Here is a 21590-nt window from a genome sequence, read left to right on the forward strand (position 1 = left end):
TTCCCATGATCCCCGTGGAAGAAACCCATAAAACAACAAGAAGATTTAGAGCGTTCTCACTGCTCTCATCAGGACTTTGAACACGACTTTATTTTTGCAGCAGCGGTAGTTGTAATAAGCCTGTGATATAAATCCAATTTTATGGGAGTAATTTGTTCACTTCCTTACCAAATCGCATTAAGGTCACAGTTTCATTGCATGAGGTATTTTTGATAATACTTGCGCACAATAAAGTTTGTGAACACTGAAAAGGAAATGGCACAAAATCAGACAATAAGGACTTTGAAGAGTTTGTGATTTTTAAACGTATCAGCTGGACATTTGAAAATATTCAACCAGCAAAAGCTAAATCTGGCCATTAACATCACAGGAATCCACTTGAATCATTTTTGAAATACAGATTGGATTTCTTTCTGCGATTTAGGGAGAAAACTGATATCACTTTCACACCTATGGTTTGTTTGTCAGACTCTGTTTAGCTACCAGCAAGAAGAAAAAGCACTCTGCCCCCTTCTATTGTTAGAAAATTCACCTATGGCTCCTATAAATGTGGTGATTTCCTCTTACAAAATAACCCAGTGCAACAAAAAAAACCTCTGATAAACTACTCGGAGAAACTTGGCATTGCATCCTTCTGTATATTTGGGAGAGCAGGCTTCACATTTCCACATGCCTCTAGGTTTTCTTATAGACTGTATATTACAAAGGATCAAGCAGTCGGTCAAGGGCAGCGAGTTTGCAAAGCCTTACACCTGTAGTCTTTGAGGTGATCAGCAGGGTGCAAAAAGAAGCCCTGTGAAAAAAATGAGCCCACTACCCCAAAAACTTGTAACTTCAACAAACACTTTCCTGATGAATTTATGGTCTCAGTCTGTCACTTTAAGTTTATTGTCACATTTAGTTGAAAATGGAAAACAAATAGACATGCGTGTCACCACAAGTTGAAAGAGCAGTGTCCTTGGTTTCTCAATCAGATACACCACTTGCTTGTCTTTAGTTTCAAAACACTGATGGCGATGGCCAAGACTCTATACTCAACATCTGGCAGGCACCAATATAGAAGGCATCCCGATTTCAACCTTAAATCGAGCATACAAGAAACGTACTCTCAAAAGAAAAACTTTAATTGTTCAAACCATTAAAATATAAAATAACTTAAAAAGAATAAGAATTAAACTCAGTGACAAGTCAAAACAAACTGGGAAAAAAAACACTGCAGCAAAATTAAAACTGAATGCCTGTCAAACACCCGTAACACATATAAACACAATACTTATCCAACTTTTTAGCTACAGTCAACAAACACAAAAGACCTCACAAATCTGTGAGGCGATCAAAAAGTATCCCTGCACTGTAGGGAAACCTTGCCACTGGAAGCTTTGTAGAGCAGTACGAGGAAGGTGACTCCGAGAGTGCTCAGAGCAAATCTGGTGGTCAGAGACCACATCCTCCTGTTGTTATGGAAACCAGGCTGAGGAGGAGGACAGGAATCTTTGAATTCTTCCATCTAAAGAGAGGACAACAAAGTCAGATTAACATGGGACACACACATAAATACGAATGTAAACATAAAAACACACATCAGACCCTGAGGTAAGGCCAATCTGAACTAATGCAGGAAGTACAAGGGTCACAGGTCAGTTTAATCTAATCCAGTCCGGATTATAGCAGTTGCACTAGTCAGACCAGTGGAAGGCTTGAATGGGTGGGAAACAGCTGCTCAGTCACTGTTGGGTGGGAATCAAATTGAGACCAGCTCGATGTGTGAGTGAGAGCATGTCTGGTCCCATCTCACCACCACAGCATGACTCAGACCTGAGTCACCAAAACTTCCTGTGCCAAATCCTCAGGGATTCATCAGTTAAAGTCAAGTCACAGAGGAATTATGCTGCCTCTGATTTTTCAAGCTACAGGGTGACACTGTCACACTAAATCCCAGTCATGTGAGAAGGTTGGAGGATACAAAGGGCTTAAATTCTGTTTAATACCAGAAATTATGACTTAGGAACCTGTGGTTTGACCAAGAAGGAAATGATTCTGGTAAGTGACGGAGGATGGTATTCTAACAGGAGGTATATGCCGTTTTTTCCACTCATTTACATCATAATTACTTTTCTTTAAACAGAGGAGCACAGTCTGTTTGTGGTAATGTTACAACACTAAAGTTTATGTTATGGTAATTTTAATTTTTGTACTTTTTAAAAAATACAGTTTGATAAATGATTTTAAACTATCACGATTAACACGATTTTCAGAAAAAATGACCTCTGAATGCTGTCCAAGTTCTGCTAGAGGTGGGAATTAAAGATCTCATGGACCAGGGCCTTTACCAGACACGCCCAATGCACACTCACTGTCCAACATCCTCTTCTGCCACCTGACCTCCTCTCTTCTCCTGAGTTTCCAGAACGTACAGCTACAGATCTGATGATAAATTTTCAAAACTGACCGTCGACCTGCGGTCGAGTGTCCTGTTGCTATGTGCACTTTTGAATATATTTATGTTTTAAATGGTGTTTGCACACAAGTCCAATAACAAAAACCGCTTGGGTTCAGATCAGGCACTGTTCTCCCAAGTCACGTTCCTCCAAGTCACACTTGGATGAGTCCAGCCCCTCTCCAGGAGACTGGTTACAGACCCCAACTGTGCACCAAGCTTAGCCCATCTGTAGCCAGTATTTCTCAATCTCACAAACTAGCTCAGGCTTTTATGTCCCCTCTCTGATGGCAAGGCCCCTACAGTACTTCTGTAACCCCTATGGTACCGACCCCTAGGCTTCTTCCTGTGAGTGGTGGGCTCACATAAGCCAGCCCATGTCTCCTCTTTGGCTGCATCCACCAGGGCCCACGGGCTAAGGCTCAGCCAACACGGTGAGTGGCCCAAGGAATCTTATGCAGTGTCTTTGTGATCATGTATTTTACATGTAGCATAAAGTCTAGTGTAGTATGTTCTGGTGTAACATTTGATACATATAAAAACAAACAAACAAAAAAACAAATTTCAAATTACTTTTGTTGTATTTCAAAAAGCCCAACTCATCAGTTTCTCTGCTATGATCAAACTTTCTATCACTATGAGATTTGGCACACAGAAATATTTTTTTAAAATGTAGCTTCATACCTCTTTTCAGTTCAGTAGTTTCCTAAAGGTTCCACGCACATGTTTCCATATCTCTGTTGCTATGTGTTTTAAACAGCAAGATACACAGGCCTCTCTTTTCTCACCATAAAAGCATACACCTCCCTCTACCTTCAGCATCAACGTTACATTTCTGCTACCAAATACAGTGTAGCTGTGCCTGTCTAGTTTAGCATGTACACTGAATCATGTCGCTCTGAAGACCACAACTAAATTACAGGGTCCCAAATATAATAAGACTCTAAACTGATATGCAGGCAATGTGCAAATGGCTGGAGTTTGACATGAGTGTACTTAACTTCACAGGCCTCAAGGTCTGAATTGCAACACAATGCTTCTAGGTGCAAAATAAATTGTCAAGAAATGAAGCCTTCCTCCTGCCACTGTAAAACTTGCTAAAGCTTTTAAGTGGGGTATACTGGCACCTTTTAGTAAGCCAGTTCTGCACCTACTACTATCCCACCTCCTTTTCTTACAACATGCCCACACCTCTACAGTGTGCTCTTTTCTCCCTTTTTAAACTCCCTCACCCCGCCAACCCGAATCCTTTCCTTGCTTCCCTCTGCCCCCACCCTTGCCTTCCCTCCACCTCATCGTCTGCATGCTGACAGGTCGATGTCACAGCAGCTCTGACTTATGGGCTGTGAGGATTCTGCTCTGTCAGGAACAACTCTCTCCTCTTGGAATACAAATGCAAACACGCACACACACGCACACACACACATGCACATAGAGTCAGGTGCACATATGTAAACACTCCTGTACATACCTGTTCGAGCTCGCAAGAATACATATAACACAACATGTAACTATGGCTTTTCCAAGCTGCTTTTAATCCTCAGTAGTGCAAAGAGTAACAGTGAGCACTGTACAAAAGCAATTTAAATTGACTTGGATGTGCTTTCAATTTAATCACATATATATCAGTATTAGTGTCAGGTCTGACAGATTTTACTCTTATTCATACTTTTATCTTGTTACCAGTGCATTGACACATTTTGTATTTACTGTTACAATCAACAACAAATGTCATTTTATTGTATTTACATAGCACCAAACCACAACAACAGCCACTTTGTATTGTAATATATTGTAGTACTCCACAATAATACAACCATATAATACAACAATTTATTTCTCCAATGTTGTTATAGCTGTGTGGAGGCCAAAATTACCACTGCCTCAAAAACAAATATACTGTGTATAGATTTTTTAATTTTTATCATTTCAGTGATTTATAAGATAAATAATGTCAAAATGTACATGCGTGTGTGTGTCAACCTGGCAAAGCAGATTGCGGAGGCAGGTGACTTCCTTTTGGAGATCTTTTGTCTGGACCACTAGCTGGTTGCAGATGGTCTGAGCCTCCTTCTTTGGGTCCAGGGAGAAAACCAACTTCTCAGAGGCAGAGAGAGATGGTGATGATTTTTATGTCACAAATGTAGTGGGACAAAAGACGAGATAAAAGGAAGTCATGTGCAAAAAATAGTGAATTGAAAACTTTTAGCTGGAAAACATATTTTCCATTAGATCTGTTATACATTTTATTTATGAAATTTTTAATAGACACAGAATTTGGCCACATAGTTGTTTATCTCGTGGTTGGTAAAATCTTAATAACTGGACAGGTAAAGAGGGTATGAGCTGCACCTGAGCGGGTTGGCGAGGAAATCGATTTAAGACGTCTTGAATGGTCTCTGTCAGGTAGCAGCACTGCTGACTGATACTTATGAGGAAGTTTTGCAGCTCCTCACTCCTGCAAACATGTGGAACTTATGAGAAAGGCCTGATAAAATGATCACAACATTTTTAATTAAAAAAAACAATCTTTTCATACATAGGGTACATATCTTTCATGTTATTCTGTTTAACCTCCTAAGACCCAAACTCTTTCATGGCATGCATTTTAATTTCTCTTTGCTATTTGGGCTGATTAGGACCTGATGAATGTAAAGCCAAAGAATTACCAAACTTTTTTATAACCTGATTTTTGTTTCTGAGATTAATAAGATCTGCATACTAGGACATTTGTTTTAAATTTCGACAGAACAGTGGCAGTATAATGTCCTCATAAGTGGATATCAGGCCTTGAGAGAAAAATTTAGTATTTTGGTCAAGACAACCCAAAATGTGATGTCCATTTATGTGGACACCATGTCCTAGGAGGTTAATGCATTTTAACTGTATGGCAAATATTATTAGTCATAAAATATTATACCACTTATCAAGACATTTATCAAAAAAGTTGGTCCTAGATTTGACTGTAAACAAACCTTCCTTAAAAAAACAAACAAACAAACAAAAAAAACAAGGTCCTATACAAACCAGCTGGTTGGTTACTTAATAACCTGAAAACCAATCCTACTTAATCTTTAGACAGATGAATAACTCTCTCTGACATTTAAAAATAAGGTCAAGTGGTTTACTTGTCTAAAAACTAAAGCTGAAAGAAAGGTCCACATGAAAAAAGCAAGGCAGAATTAGCTGAAGATGCTCAGCTATGATAGTGCAGACTAATTGGTAGTTTGGATGAAGCTTTGCATTAACGAGCTCCAGGCATTTTCTTGGCGATAACCTTAACACGCTACAGCAAACCGAGCAGGTGGCCAAGCCTTGTTCGCACCTCCTCCTCGCACTAACCCAATGCTGTCATCCCTCTCTGAAAACATGCACCTTAAATGACTAGTTATTTAGATTAATCAAATGCCGTCCCTCTCTATTCCCATCCTCTGGACCTGTGGAATATTGATAGCTCTTATCTTAATGGTACATTTCCCTCGTTGAGGGGACTGGGCAGCCAGCCACTCCGGCCCTCCTCACACTCTGTCACAGGGGCGAGTAAACACTGTCAGTCAGCCTGTGCTGCACCCTCTCCTCCCTTCTTCCTCCTGTTAGTTTATCTAGGGGGAAGAGAGTGATGATGGGCCTGGGTGGGCAGGTCGTTGAAGGCATAACAGACATTATGTTTGAGTGCTGACAGAGGATGCATGAGAGCCACTGAAAATTATTTATCTGGGGATTTTTGGGAGGGCTGAAACCATTAAGCTTCCCTGTCTTTTTCAAACCAAACCCAGCAAATGCCTTGCTCAGTGGTAGCTGCTGGGAGTGGAGTGATACGCTGTTTGGCCAGTGAAACTATTTTTAGAATTTCATATACCACTACAATATCATAACCAAAGCGCAGACTCAGCTTTGATTCAAGCAGTTGAACAAAAACACAGCCTTACCACTGAGACATGGACCAAATTGCTTTCTCTCACACTAAAAACATATTCAGGCAGATTTAGACCTGCAATTATTATTTTTATATAGTTTTATGTTTATTGTTTAACTTCCAGTAGAACAGCAATGCAATCCTTCCTTACAAGGCTTTTACTTTGCCATAGGTAATGTTTACCATCATTTTAAAAATCAATTCTTATATATCATCAAAGTCAATTATTTTTAAGGTTATATTAAGATGCTAACAAATGAATAATGAAACATAAGCTAGGTTTACAACTTCAGGACAGCACAATAATCCTGAAAAACAACATATCTGGTGCTTTACTTTACTTGCTTACATTTGAACAGTCTGGGTTTTACAATTTTTTGTTTGGAGGTGGCTTATGTAGTGCAAGCCACCTGACCCAGCAGGTCTTCAATCACCCATTGTCATGCCAAAACATTGGGGTACTTTTAAATATATTTGTCTCCGAAATGAACTACAACCCTTAAAACATATTATTAAACTTTTCAAGGATTATGATTTGGTTTTTGGAACTGAAACATGTCCCTACAGGTCAATAAATAATGAAAGAAAATGTTAATCATAGTTGAGCATTATTAAGCAAAGGACACCAATCTGTGACAAATTCAAAAACTGCAAACGAAAAAGATTGTATGACTGAGCTTCTTATCCCCTGACTTGCAAACAAAACCCCAAGATACTTTAAGTCTACCACTTGGAGTAGCAACTCCTTCCAAACCTTTTGTAGGCACTCAACCCTTTTATGGCTTAACAGCTACACCACATATTCAGGATAAAAGACATAAAGACCTCTTTTCCCCCATTTCAGACTTGTTACAACTACTTAGCTAGATTCAGCTGAAAACATGTGAACAAAAACTCTCGAGACCCACAAATGTGATAAATGCATCCACTTGGCAATAAAACATCTGTAAGATTGTAACCTATGGTGTATAGGAACAAATACTGACGTAAACTAATAGTCCTTTCCAAGCATTTTACCACTGCTGCCAACTATGTATCCAACTTTTTTTCAGTGTTTAGATCCTGAAGGAGCTTTTACAGAGTTCTAGCCCTGATAAAGATTTTCATCCCAGTTATTAACCGACTGACTGGGGTGTCTCTCATCCTGCAGGTGAGAAAGGCAAAGAAAACGAGTCCTGTTCAGCAGAGGATTCATTAAGTGATGGGGTGCGGTTTGATGACTGTCTGGCCTCTGACGCTCTGTTCATTGCAACCACCCATCGCCTTCACCTTACAAATCATTACAGCTCCGCTTAAACCATTAAGTCCCAGCTTGGGCACGGCTATGGAGATAAGGGGGAGGGAGATAGAGCCAGGACAGTGAGATGCTTATAGGGTTGATGGACGACTTCCAGTGGGGGAGGACAAATGGAGCATCACAAAAAGATGGAAGTGGGCTGAATGTGGGGGAGGGTTTAAGGTGTGGGGCTGACAAGTGTTTAAAATTTTGCTACTACTGTCAACTTTGTTTCTGTCTTCATGCAGAGTGTTTGTGAATGTTTTTTTTACTTGCTCCTCATCAAATATTCTTGGCAGACTGAGGTTTTCAAATTCTTTCAGGATTGACAAGTTTTCTGACACCAAATTCTACAATGATTTTTATGCACTAAAGAAAGCTCTGATTCAATTCATTTTCATTCTAATTTGAAGACCTCCTTCCTGAAAAATATTCACAAGAAAACCTCTAACAAATTGAGTTCAGTTCCATTTAAATCCATTTCATTTATATAGTATCTATTCCCAGCACCAGTCACATAAAGATACTTGTAGTAAAAATATTTGAAACAAAACTCTGTGAGCAAGCACTTGATGACAGTGGGAAGGAAAAACTCCCTTTTATTAACAGGAACCTTGGATAGAACCTGGTTCAACGAGGGGCAGCAACTGCAACTGGTTGTGGGGGGAGGGGAGAACAAAGAGAGACAGGACAAAAGGTCTCTTTGCCATAGAAGGAAGCAAAAACAGAGGAGTGATGTATAAACACACAGAAAATAGTGAAGAAGTGAAGAAGAAAAGCTCAATGCATCACAGAATAAAACCGCCGGCACCGTCAGCCTACTGCATTGTAGCTAAGGAATGGTTCAGGGTCACCAGATCAAGCCCTAACTACAAGCTTTAAGAAACAGAAAAGTATTAGGCATCATTTTAAAAGTACAGAGTGTGTCTGTCTCTCAAATCCAAACTGGGAGCTGGTTCCACAGGGGCCAGAAAACTGAAGGCTCTCATTTTTAGTTCACACTTTGACGACTCAGTCAAAACATTTGCCTGGTTCTGGTGTTAAATACACTGTTGAGAACAATACAGTAATAAAATGCTAACTATTTTTGTTTTTAAAGAGCAAAAGTAAATAAATTGATAAATAAAATAAAAAACAAAAAAACAACATGTTGGCACCAAGGAAGGCTTCAGGGTAAACTTAAGACTACATATGTTAAGATCTGTAACCTTACCCACTGTCTGCAGGTCCCAGTTGCCTGATTGTTTCCAGGTCCACTTTGTCCAGGTGCATCTGTTGCACAGCAGTCAGCACCTTCTTCAGGTCCTCTGGGTCTGTGACACCAATCTGGAAAACAGACTGACAGTCTGACTGACAGTGATTACACTGGTTTTGTCTTAGCGCAGCATTTGATGTTGTAGATTGGGGTGGGGAGCTCCAGACCTCAATGGCCAGTGTCCTGCAGGTTTTAGATGTGTCTTTGATCCAACACAGCTGATTCAAATGGCTAAATTACCTCCTCAACATGTCCTGAAGTTGTCCAGAGGCTCGGTAACAAACTAATCATGTGATTCAGGTGTGTTGACCCAGGGTGATATCTATAACCCGCAGGACACTGGCCCTTGAGACCTGGAGTTCCCCACCCCTGCTGTAGATCATAATACACTAGTAAATACACAGAAAATCTGATGAGTCACAGGAACAATTCTTACACCCTCACTACATCCAACCTCAAAACCTCAAAAGAAGAATGCACCATATCACACAAGCTTGACTTCCTTGTATAACATACAAATGCACATCATAAAGCAGACCACATACAAACTGAAGAGGAAATGGCATTCCACACATTTAGAAGATCTTCATATAGTCTGAAAAAATAGGTTGTTACTCTATTACAAAAAAATGCCATCTGTAAAGCTAGGAGACCTTACTATTTATCACTGATTAAATAAAACAGGAACAACCCCAGGTTTCATTTCCACATTGAAGCCAGGCTGACAGAGAGCCAGACCTCTGTTAAACCAAGTATTCACTTAATTAGCAATGACTTTATGAATTTCTTCACCAAAAATGTAATGCAAATGCAGTTTCTTCCTCTAAATCATCAATGTGCCTTATAGACCCCATTCATACAATATAGTATAGTATACCGTATTTTCCGCACTATTAGGCGCACTTAAAATCCTTTAATTTTTCTCAAAACTCGACAGTGCGCCTTATTGTCCGAAAAATACGGTAATTATACAGTATGAAGAACCTTGGACCCCTGTAGCTCAGGGGGTAGAACAGGTCTACTAATTAGAAATCTGGTGGATTGATCCCTTGCTGCCCCAGTCTGCATGCCAAATATCCCTGGGCAAGATATCAAGCCCAAGCTGCTCTCTATATGTGTGTGAATGTTAGAAAGCACTTGTATAGAAAAAGCAAAGAAAGTGCTTGTGTGAACGGGGCGAGTAGTTGTATAAAGCACTTTGAGTGCTCAGGTAAAGTAGAAAAGCTCTATATAAGAACCGTTCCATTTATACCACTAAAGTGAGATCTTCTCCAACCGAAGCTATTGTTTAAAAAGAAGTTTCAAAACGGTATTACTCAGAACTGCTTTTAACTAATGTAGCTACACCATAGAATTAATATTATATTTTCTATCATTTTCCCGTATTCTCTCTTTTAGTTTTATTTATTTATTTTTCTTTGTGACGCACTTTGAACACCCGGTGCTTGAGCGATGCTATATAAAGTAAACTTTTCTGAAGTTTAATCATACTTCCATATAATTTGATCAGTTGATTGCCTCTAATTTACTGTGAATTATATACAGTGTATGCAAACATTTTGCATACATTCACCTTTTACACATTTTTGATTTCTCTCCCATACTGCAGAAGTAAGTGTAGTACGTATCCGTTTAATCTCTTCTTAAAGGGTGACAGCAGCAGCTACTCCTCTCTCTTTCTCGGTCATCATCAAATCTGGCAGCCAGAAAAGAGAGCTGACAGACACACAGATGTTACAGACATCCTCTACCTTCTTAAGGTCGTCCTCCTCCATGGTCAACAGGTAACTCCAGGTGATATCATTTTCCTGTGCATGTGTGTATGTGAAAAGCCAAAAACAGAAAAGATCACTCAACATTTACCAAATCAAAACTTCACAACCTGAAGCAGATGTACCTGCATAACACTTTTCCATACAGTAACAGAAAGCCACCTGCAGCTGTCAAAGCTGGTCCACATAAATCAGATAGGGCCTAAAAACAAAGCTCACCCCGAGTTTAATTCAGGCCAAGCTAATCCAGCACATTACATCTATTATTTAGTACCAAGTAAAATATGTAAACTACAAGACACATTCCTACAAGACACAAGCCTAGACGTATCTGTGTCAATAAGGCAGCTGTGCTCATTTCATTGTAGCTCACCTATTACATCAATAATATATCACACTGTGTCCAATAACACACCATATCTGCTCAATATCCTAGAATTTTTGAGATAACAGAAATCTTTCATATTTAAAAAAAAAAAGTACTATGCATTCAAAATATACATTTTTGATCAGAGAAAAACACACCAACATACAGACATATCCTATTGCAGGGTGCACTAGAGTACTTACAGTCATAATGTCCGTGAGGTAGCCCAGGTTAAGGCCATGCAGGAGGAGCTCCAGGTCATCAAGCTTGCTTACACTGAACAGGGCAGAAATTCCACTGTGACTTACAGCTAACTGAGTTATTACACAATATTAACCCATGTGGCTAAGGGTGTGGACAACTAGTCAACTAAACACTTCTGCACCGTCCAGTTTACAACAGAAACAACTTTCTCAACCAAATATTCATAGCTTTTAATAGATTTTTAATAAACTTCACACTTTACTGTTGAATCTAAGATGCCATCCTCAATCTGATACCATAAAAAAATGTCCTTAAACATATAAACTTCTTTATTAAAAACTAATTTTAAATCGCTGGCGTAATGTTAGCAGACAGGTTTTTTTTTTATGTTAACATTGTACTCTGTAGACCGGACACAATGAAATGTTAAGATGGTGCCCAAGTTACCAGATATATTGTAAAGCTTATGTATAACGTTAGCTACTGCAAATATTTAGTCTATGAGAAAGAACTGATTTCACAAAAGCAATGACCAGTTAGCTTAGTGAGGGACACTTTTTAATTACAAAAATAAAACACACTACAGGGAGTGCAGAATTATTAGGCAAATGAGTATTTTGTCCACATCATCCTCTTCATGCATGTTGTCTTACTCCAAGCTGTATAGGCTCGAAAGCCTACTACCAATTAAGCATATTAGGTGATGTGCATCTCTGTAATGAGAAGGGGTGTGGTCTAATGACATCAACACCCTATATCAGGTGTGCATAATTATTAGGCAACGTCCTTTCCTTTGGCAAAATGGGTCAAAAGAAGGACTTGACAGGCTCAGAAAAGTCAAAAATAGTGAGATATCTTGCAGAGGGATGCAGCAGTCTCAAAATTGCAAAGCTTCTGAAGCGTGATCATCGAACAATCAAGCGTTTCATTCAAAATAGTCAACAGGGTCGCAAGAAGCGTGTGGAAAAACCAAGGCGCAAAATAACTGCCCATGAACTGAGAAAAGTCAAGCGTGCAGCTGCCAAGATGCCACTTGCCACCAGTTTGGCCATATTTCAGAGCTGCAACATCATTGGAGTGCCCAAAAGCACAAGGTGTGCAACACTCAGAGACATGGCCAAGGTAAGAAAGGCTGAAAGACGACCACCACTGAACAAGACACACAAGCTGAAACGTCAAGACTGGGCCAAGAAATATCTCAAGACTGGTTTTTCTAAGGTTTTATGGACTGATGAAATGAGAGTGAGTCTTGATGGGCCAGATGGATGGGCCCGTGGCTGGATTGGTAAAGGGCAGAGAGCTCCAGTCCGACTCAGACGCCAGCAAGGTGGAGGTGGAGTACTGGTTTGGGCTGGTATCATCAAAGATGAGCTTGTGGGGCCTTTTCGGGTTGAGGATGGAGTCAAGCTCAACTCCCAGTCCTACTGCCAGTTTCTGGAAGACACCTTCTTCAAGCAGTGGTACAGGAAGAAGTCTGCATCCTTCAAGAAAAACATGATTTTTATGCAGGACAATGCTCCATCACACGCATCCAAGTACTCCACAGCGTGGCTGGCAAGAAAGGGTATAAAAGAAGAAAAACTAATGACATGGCCACCTTGTTCACCTGATCTGAACCCCATTGAGAACCTGTGGTCCATCATCAAATGTGAGATTTACAAGGAGGGAAAACAGTACACCTCTCTGAACAGTGTCTGGGAGGCTGTGGTTGCTGCTGCACGCAATGCTGATGGTGAACAGATCAAAACACTGACAGAATCCATGGATGGCAGGCTTTTGAGTGTCCTTTTGGGTTCATTGAGAACATGGTTGTTGTTCAATAATAACATTATTCCTCAAAAATACAACTTGCCTAATAATTCTGCACTCCCTGTATATCTTTGGTATCAGATTTTTAAAAAAAGAATATTTTTTAGGTTGTATGTGGTATCACTGTGATTCTGGTGAATTTGCACTATATTTTGTGCTGTGTCTAAGTTTTCCTGTGCTTATAAGTGTACTTGTTTTTCTATAGCATTTATGCTAAAGTTCCAGAAGAACTCCCTGTTTACATGAGGGCTGCAACGACTCGATGGCATAAGATTATAAAAATTCATCGACGCTGTATTTTATTGTCAACGTGTCATATACTAAAACTACTTAAATGTGTTTTTGTAATTGCAATACACCACAGGAAGCTATCGGGGCAGTATCACCTACACTGTCGAGACAGCACCCCTCAAGCTCCCAGACTGGGGCATGAAGGATAAACTGCCTACAAGGGAATTTCTTTCTTTTTTTTTTTTTTTTTTTAAAGTCAGTTAAAACAGATTAATTGGCATTGACCATCTGAGAAACAATAATAAATATACTGCCTGACCAAAAAAACCAAAGGTCACATACTCTAATATTTCATTGGACCGCCTTTAGCTTTGATTACGGCAAGCATTCTCTGTGGCATTGTTTCAATAAGCTTCTACAATGTCACAAGATTTATTTTCACCCAGTGTTGCATTAATTTGTCATCAAGAGCTTGCATTGATGCTGCGCAAAGCTTCCTCCAGCGCATCCCAAAGATTCTCAATGGGGTTAAGGTCTGCACTCTGTGGTGGCCAATCCATGTGTAAAAATGATGTCTCATGCTCCCAGAACCACTCTTTCACAATTTGAGCCCAATGAATCCTGGCATTGTCATCTTGGAATATGCCTGTGCCATCAGGGAAGAAAAAACCCATTGGTGAAATAACCTGGTTATTCAGTATAGTCAGGTTGCTGAACTGTTGCTGAACCTAGACCTGACCAACTCCAGCAACCCCAGATCAAGCCCCCACAGGCTTGTACACTAGGCATTATGGGTGCATCACTTCATCTGCCTCTTTTCTTACCCTGATGCGCCCGTCACTCTGGAACAGGGTAAATCTGGACTCAGACCAAATGACCACCTCCCATTGCTCCATAGCAAATTGAAGCCTTTTTTCCCCAGTTTGCCTCACTGATTACTGGTTTCTACACAGCTGTTCAGTCCCAATCACTAGTGTTCCCTTCGCATTGTGTGTGTGGAAATGCTTTTACTTGCACTAGTAAACATAGCCCTAAATTCTACTGTTGTTTTTCTTCGATTTGACTTCATCGCCGATCACAATTATTCAGGATTTTGTTCCGGCCACATTTCTTCCTCGAAGACGATGGGTCCCCCACTATCCTTTCACTTTTTAATAATGCGCTGGACAGTTCTCTACCCAATTTTAGTGGTTTCTGCAATCTCCTTAAATGTTTTCTCTGCTTGAAGCATACCAATGATTCGACCCCTCTCAAACACACTAACATCTCTTCCACGACCACAAGATGTGTCTTTCGACATGGTTGTTTATGAAATGAGAAGAAACTCATTGCACCACTCGGGGATAAATAACTTGTTGCCAGCTGAAAGATAATCGCCCATGCAGTAATTGTCCAATAGGAGGCTTGTACCTATTTGCTTAGTTAAATCCAGGTGGTGACTTTTTTTTGGCCAGGCAGTCAAAATATGTATCTAAACAAAATTTTAATTAGTAGCAGTCTTTTCTATTTCTGTTTTGTCCTGCATTAAACAAAGGTGTATAGATGAGTCTGTCCTGAAAAAGAGGCTTATGCACCTCTCAAATTGCTGAAGTCATGGAAGAGAGCATCTTCCATGACTATCAGCAGCTGAGAACATAATTTCAAAGATAAGAGCAAGCCTCACTCCAGAGCACATCCACTGCAGTCGTGAATCCATGAACGATCATCTGTAAACTTTGGAAACTCGTTATTTTGGATAGGAAAAAAAGCCTTTTGATTTAATTCCTAGCTTTACTCAAACTTATGGAACTATCTGAACTATTTGCACATTTTTTGGTTTAAATTCTACTAGCACTTTAAGTGGTGATTCATTTTCAGAAGGTTTTTGAAAGGTAGTGAAATTTTTTAGATTTTTTGCTCCCATTTAACAGCATAAAAAAATTCATTACCAGAGAATCCCTACCAAGTACGGTACTTGTTGGGACAGGACGGGAGTCAAAATGTATTAGATTTTCTGACTACTCTACTGTTGATTAAACGAAGAAGAAGAAAACAACAATGCTAAAAAGCTGAAACTCCTGAAGTGCTTTTGAGGATCAATCTGCATTTTTTACATTTTCATTCTTTCTAAATCAGCATTTGACGTGGAGGTCAAAGGGGTAAAGACATCATTTTCTACTCTCAGGATCAAAAGAGAGCAACAAGGAGTACGCACACAGAGTAACCACAGAGTACTCGCAGTTCCAGTCTGACTGCTGGCATGACGCGCTTCAGAAATTAGCTTCTCTTCTCATGATGTTCATAACATGTTTAATGTGTAACATGGGTTTTAACGTCTTTGTAGCCGACAAGAGAGAAAGGCAGCTAAAATGTTTACAGCCTCTAATTCACAGTGCCAGACGTGGTCTAAAATTACATTTCTGGCTGATGATAATTGCCCAGCAGTGCCTGAATGGACTAAACATTCATGCAGAAGGTTTATTATTGTTTATGTCTGGTTCGACAATGGTTCAACAACACCTGCCACACAGACACTGGTTCACTAAAAATCCAACAGGGGCCATTAAGCTACAGTGACGACTGGAATAGAGTTTTGTAATGACAAGAGATAATTGGTGTAAAGAGGAGTTGTATGAACAGAGTCCATCGTCACTCAAGCACTGACAATCAAGTCTGAACACATATTGTTTTTACCTGTTGTAAACTCACAGCCCTGTACAACCACAAGTTTTCACGGACAGGAATTAAACAACAACAAAAAAAGGAGACAAACAAGTTAAAATAATACTACCATATTGATAAAACACTTTAGAAATCTGAAGCTTCTGTGATGATGGGTTCAGAATCGAGAAACCTTTTAAGAATGTTACCTATTGCTGCATAAAAAACAACAACCAACCAACCAAACAAACAAACAAAAGCCCTAAATGCATGCAAGTTTAGTTTAGGGCTTTCAGAGTTATCTTACCTCTCCTTGGGAGTTGGAAATTCAGAGTTAGTCTTGAAGAATTTAGATAGCGTGTCCTCCACGGATCCAAAGGCCTGGGCATTAGAGATGTTTGAGGAAGAGGCCAAGATCCTCGAAATCTGTGAACAAATGCATATTCATGAACTCTGTAAGATTAAGCAGCTGATGGTAGAAAATGTTTTTGACAAGTGCATCACTGTAACTTTAAACTCAAAAGTTGCATAAGCCCATCCAATGAGTCAAACTAGACCCTTTAGTGGGTAGATTCATGCCCCCAAACCAATTCAATTAATGCTTATAATCATTATAATACTGCATTTCTGACATGCTAAAAGCATATAGGTGGCATGTAAAAGCATCTAAGTACTTTAGGTACCTGTCTGTGTTTGAAGCTCTCAGCCAGATCAGCAGGGCTTTTGCCAGTCTTTGTCCTGATGGTTTTGTCTGCTCCCAGCTGGAGGAGTTTCAGCACTGCCTCCTCTCTTCCATACTGCACTGCTATAGTCAAAGCCTAACAAAAAAAATACATTAGTTACATACATAAGGTCAAAGTACAAATGTTATCATGATAAAAATTATGCATTATATATTACACTGTGCCCTCTGTTACAGGGTCTGCTACAGTTAAACTGAAGGCCCCCACATAAGAACTTTGACTTGACAAACATAAGTAACACACTGTGTATCCATTGCGTTCCTGGACGTTGATTTCAGCCCCATGGGACACCAGGAGGTTTAAGACTTTACTGTAGTTGTCCCTGGCTGCCAGCATGAGGCAGGTCATTTGGGACCTGAGAGGAGTAGCAGGCAAGAAAACAGAGAGAAGATAAGGACAAAGGAAAAGGACAATTCTAAGAAAATAATTTAGATGGAGCAGTAACCATTCTGGGGGTGGAGAGAATACATGGAAGCAGCAGAGAATGTGAAATGGACATTAGTCTTTTGAATGAGGACACAGCAAGTACAGTGACCAATGAAAATGGGTACACATATTAATAGTATATGGAAAAACCACCAGGGTGCAGTAGATACCATGTTATAGATAGTCCTTCAGGTTGGAGCCACAGTGACGCGACTGAGCAACCACATTCCCCATTTCAACAAGTGTTTGATGAAGATTGGTGATTTTCTACTTTGATCTTTCTTATGTCTTTGTTAATAGACACATTTATATAGCACTTGTCTGTTTTTACTGAACACTCCCAGGCTTTCTACACTACAAGCCACATTCTCACACACAGACACACACACACCTACCAATAAAGTGATTTATTCTATACCTTTTATTCTCTGCAACATGCCTACGTATGCATTCCTTATCTTCCCAAGAGATTGAGACCCAGAGATTGGACCTGCTGTTGATTAAGGTGACCTGCTCAAGCTCCTGAGTCACAGCTGATAACCCATAAGAAACGATTTTGGTACCATAATTCAGACAAGATAAGCAGTTCTATGGCATCATAGAACTGGGGAATTGTTATAGGTATACTACCTACACTGAGTATTTTTGATTGATAGTACAGTGGGAACAGGTAGAGATTCCAGAGTCACAGCCCAAACATCTTCAAAACGTCTGCAGGTACTTGTACTGCCACTTTTTCAGCCTTATATCTTAACAAAATACATCTGATATACCACTATCACTGAATTATAAAAGTAATGAATTCAGTGATAATTGAAAAGTTGCAATAATACTGAAATATTGAGACCACAACTACAGTCTGGATCCTTGCACTCTGCACTAAAACAGCACCCTGCTGAATCAGCCTCTGGACAACGGCCAGTGTTTTAGTGCTTGCAGTATAGCCAAGGGACTTACTGTTCTGTCTGTTGGACAACATTTATGACTGCAGATAAAGTTTTAAAAGATAATAAAAAGTTAAAGAGTCATCTGATGACATGCAGGCTAAAAGAGCCATCAGTCTTGAGTGCTACCTACCGAGTCACAATCACTACACGGTTTTCAGAATTTCAGAACCCTATAGCTTATCAACCAGCTGACTAACCATCCGTTTCAAGTGAAAGCTACAAAGCTCGAGAAAAAAATAAAAATAAAAAATAGCAGTACAGGGAGTGCAGAATTATTAGGCAAGTTGTATTTTTGAGGAATAATTTTATTATTGAACATCAACCATGTTCTCAGTGAACCCAAAAAAACTCATTAATATCAAAGCTGAATGTTTTTGGAAGTCGTTTTTAGTTTTAGCTATTTTAGGGGGATATCTGTGTGTGCAGGTGACTATTACTGTGCATAATTATTAGGCAACTTAACAAAAAACAAATATATACCCATTTCAATTATTTATTTTTACCAGTGAAACCAATATAACATCTCCACATTCACAAATATACATTTCTGACATTCAAAAACAAAACAAAAACAAATCAGCGACCAATATAGCCACCTTTCTTTGCAAGGACACTCAAAAGCCTGCCATCCATGGATTCTGTCAGTGTTTTGATCTGTTCACCATCAGCATTGCATGCAGCAGCAACCACAGCCTCCCAGACACTGTTCAGAGAGGTGTACTGTTTTCCCTCCTTGTAAATCTCACATTTGATGATGGACCACAGGTTCTCAATGGGGTTCAGATCAGGTGAACAAGGTGGCCATGTCATTAGTTTTTCTTCTTTTATACCCTTTCTTGCCAGCCACGCTGTGGAGTACTTGGACGCGTGTGATGGAGCATTGTCCTGCATGAAAATCATGTTTTTCTTGAAGGATGCAGACTTCTTCCTGTACCACTGCTTGAAGAAGGTGTCTTCCAGAAACTGGCAGTAGGACTGGGAGTTGAGCTTGACTCCATCCTCAACCCGAAAAGGCCCCACAAGCTCATCTTTGATGATACCAGCCCAAACCAGTACTCCCCCTCCACCTTGCTGGCGTCTGAGTCGGACTGGAGCTCTCTGCCCTTTACCAATCCAGCCACGGGCCCATCCATCTGGCCCATCAAGACTCACTCTCATTTCATCAGTCCATAAAACCTTAGAAAAACCAGTCTTGAGATATTTCTTGGCCCAGTCTTGACGTTTCAGCTTGTGTGTCTTGTTCAGTGGTGGTCGTCTTTCAGCCTTTCTTACCTTGGCCATGTCTCTGAGTATTGCACACCTTGTGCTTTTGGGCACTCCAATGATGTTGCAGCTCTGAAATATGGCCAAACTGGTGGCAAGTGGCATCTTGGCAGCTGCACGCTTGACTTTTCTCAGTTCATGGGCAGTTATTTTGCGCCTTGGTTTTTCCACACGCTTCTTGCGACCCTGTTGACTATTTTGAATGAAACGCTTGATTGTTCGATGATCACGCTTCAGAAGCTTTGCAGTTTTGAGACTGCTGCATCCCTCTGCAAGATATCTCACTATTTTTGACTTTTCTGAGCCTGTCAAGTCCTTCTTTTGACCCATTTTGCCAAAGGAAAGGACGTTGCCTAATAATTATGCACACCTGATATAGGGTGTTGATGTCATTAGACCACACCCCTTCTCATTACAGAGATGCACATCACCTAATATGCTTAATTGGTAGTAGGCTTTCGAGCCTATACAGCTTGGAGTAAGACAACATGCATGAAGAGGATGATGTGGACAAAATACTCATTTGCCTAATAATTCTGCACTCCCTGTATAATCAACCAAAGTCCTTCTAGAAGCAAGTCTCGTCTCTCATCAGCCATCCTGAAATGCATGAAGGCAAATATTTTTAAGTATTATTTAACCTCCTAGGACCTGGCGTCCACATATGTGGACATCACATTTTGGGTTATTTAGACCAAAATACTAAATTTTGCTCTACAAGGGCCTGATATCCACTTACAAGGACATTATACTGCTACTGTTCTATCAAAATGTGGCTCTGATTTTTCATTAAAACAAAAATAAGGTTTAAAAAAAATCTGGTAATTCTTTGTTTTTACATTCATTGGGCCCCAATATGCCCAAATATCAAAGAGAAATTAAAAATGCATGCCGTGGAAGAGTTCGGGTCTTAGGAGGTTAAGTTAAAAAAAATTGTAGTGGGCACAGAAATTGAAAATTATATGCTCAGATTTGCATACAAATTTGATATAATGTGCTTGAAAAGCTTTCTGGCTTGTTCCAAAGGAAAGTGTTACATTTTCTACCATCATTGTTCGTTCACCCTTAGATTTCAGTTTGAGATTTTTTGAATCTCATGTCTCTCATCCATCAGCTTCATGAATGAAGATAGATTTGAATGATAATTAAAATAGATATATAATCATATGGCAGCTGACATTTCATTTCAGCAAATGCAAATCAGCAAATTCCTCTTCTCCATTTGGGCCATGTACCTTCAAATCCTGCTCAAACTTGACTGATAAATAAAACTCACACTAAAAACAGCCAGGAAAAGGGAAAACACTATAGTGATAAGTGAAGATCACTTATAAACATGTCCATCAAATTCCAGGGAGTCTTAAAACAGTGCCCTGGTTTTAACAACTTTAACCTTTCTTGTTTATTATTAGTAGTTATAGTTAGTTATTAGTCTATTGCCTCCATGTGTTTGCTTCCACTTAAACACGGCCTTATATCAAATAACTTCTGCTACAGTAAAGTACGTCCTCTGTCTTATCACCTGTGACTCAAACACAACAGGCAAGAAAAATACATCAATCCAAGGGCTGGGAAAGTTTAGGGGCCAATTTATCACTTCACTTAATTCTTTTATGAGGAACTGTGTGTCTGTCTGTGTGCGTATGTCAAACATTTAGAAGAAAAAAAACAACATCAGGAAGTAAATAGGAGGCATTTTAAAGAATAATCCATAATTCACCATTCACATGCAATTATGCTTCAGTTGATTCACAGGTCTAAAACTTAAATAAGTAAACTTTTAGAGATGAACTAAGTTCAACACGATATGTGAGTAAGCCTAAAGTTAAAACTGTGATCGGGAAAGGTGTTTACATAACTGCCAGCAAATCATCTTGAACTTAGAAGTGCCCCTAGACAGAGGTGATGTTTGTGAAACGAGTCTAAATCTGTGCAGCACATCAGAGGTTTTTGCTGAACACCGATGATGATAAGCAGTAAACGCATCAACATCTTCATTTAACAAATTCCCAGAAATCACAAGTTAATGTTCCATGTGAACTCAAACAAATGTGACAATGGCTATGACAACATCTTTAGTAACATGCCTCTGTGCTCACTAATCAGTGGCTAGAGTGGCAAGAAAACAAGATAGGAAGGGTCATAAAGTTTCTGCTTCCATGCCCTCTCCTATTTTATTTTCCCAAGGGTTGTTATGGTGTGAGACAGGCCTCAAGGTCACTCACAGACCACTTCTGTGTGTTCTCTGTATGTGTGTCCTTCACACTGTGAGTTCTGGACCGTTCCCAAACAGTGGGCTGATCA

The 21590-nt window shown here is 39.7% G+C and overlaps 1 protein-coding gene across 1 annotated transcript in view; it reads right to left on the reverse strand.

Annotated features, from left to right (window-relative positions):
* Positions 1 to 444: 444 nt before the first annotated feature.
* asz1 (ankyrin repeat, SAM and basic leucine zipper domain containing 1) overlaps positions 445 to 21590 on the reverse strand; it is a 39079-nt gene continuing 17933 nt past the window's right edge. The window contains exons 5-13 of the mRNA XM_040026541.1: positions 16894 to 17005; positions 16591 to 16725; positions 16215 to 16333; positions 11227 to 11299; positions 10636 to 10692; positions 8843 to 8955; positions 4790 to 4895; positions 4421 to 4534; positions 445 to 1507 (exon numbers count right to left, since the gene is read on the reverse strand). Coding sequence (XP_039882475.1) covers positions 1334 to 1507; positions 4421 to 4534; positions 4790 to 4895; positions 8843 to 8955; positions 10636 to 10692; positions 11227 to 11299; positions 16215 to 16333; positions 16591 to 16725; positions 16894 to 17005 — 1003 coding nt within the window. The 3' untranslated portion in view covers positions 445 to 1333. The remainder of the gene's footprint in view (positions 1508 to 4420; positions 4535 to 4789; positions 4896 to 8842; positions 8956 to 10635; positions 10693 to 11226; positions 11300 to 16214; positions 16334 to 16590; positions 16726 to 16893; positions 17006 to 21590) is intronic.

This window comes from Simochromis diagramma, unplaced genomic scaffold (assembly GCF_900408965.1).
Source record: "Simochromis diagramma unplaced genomic scaffold, fSimDia1.1 OVJJ01000293.1, whole genome shotgun sequence".
Classification (NCBI taxonomy): Eukaryota; Metazoa; Chordata; class Actinopteri; order Cichliformes; family Cichlidae; genus Simochromis; species Simochromis diagramma.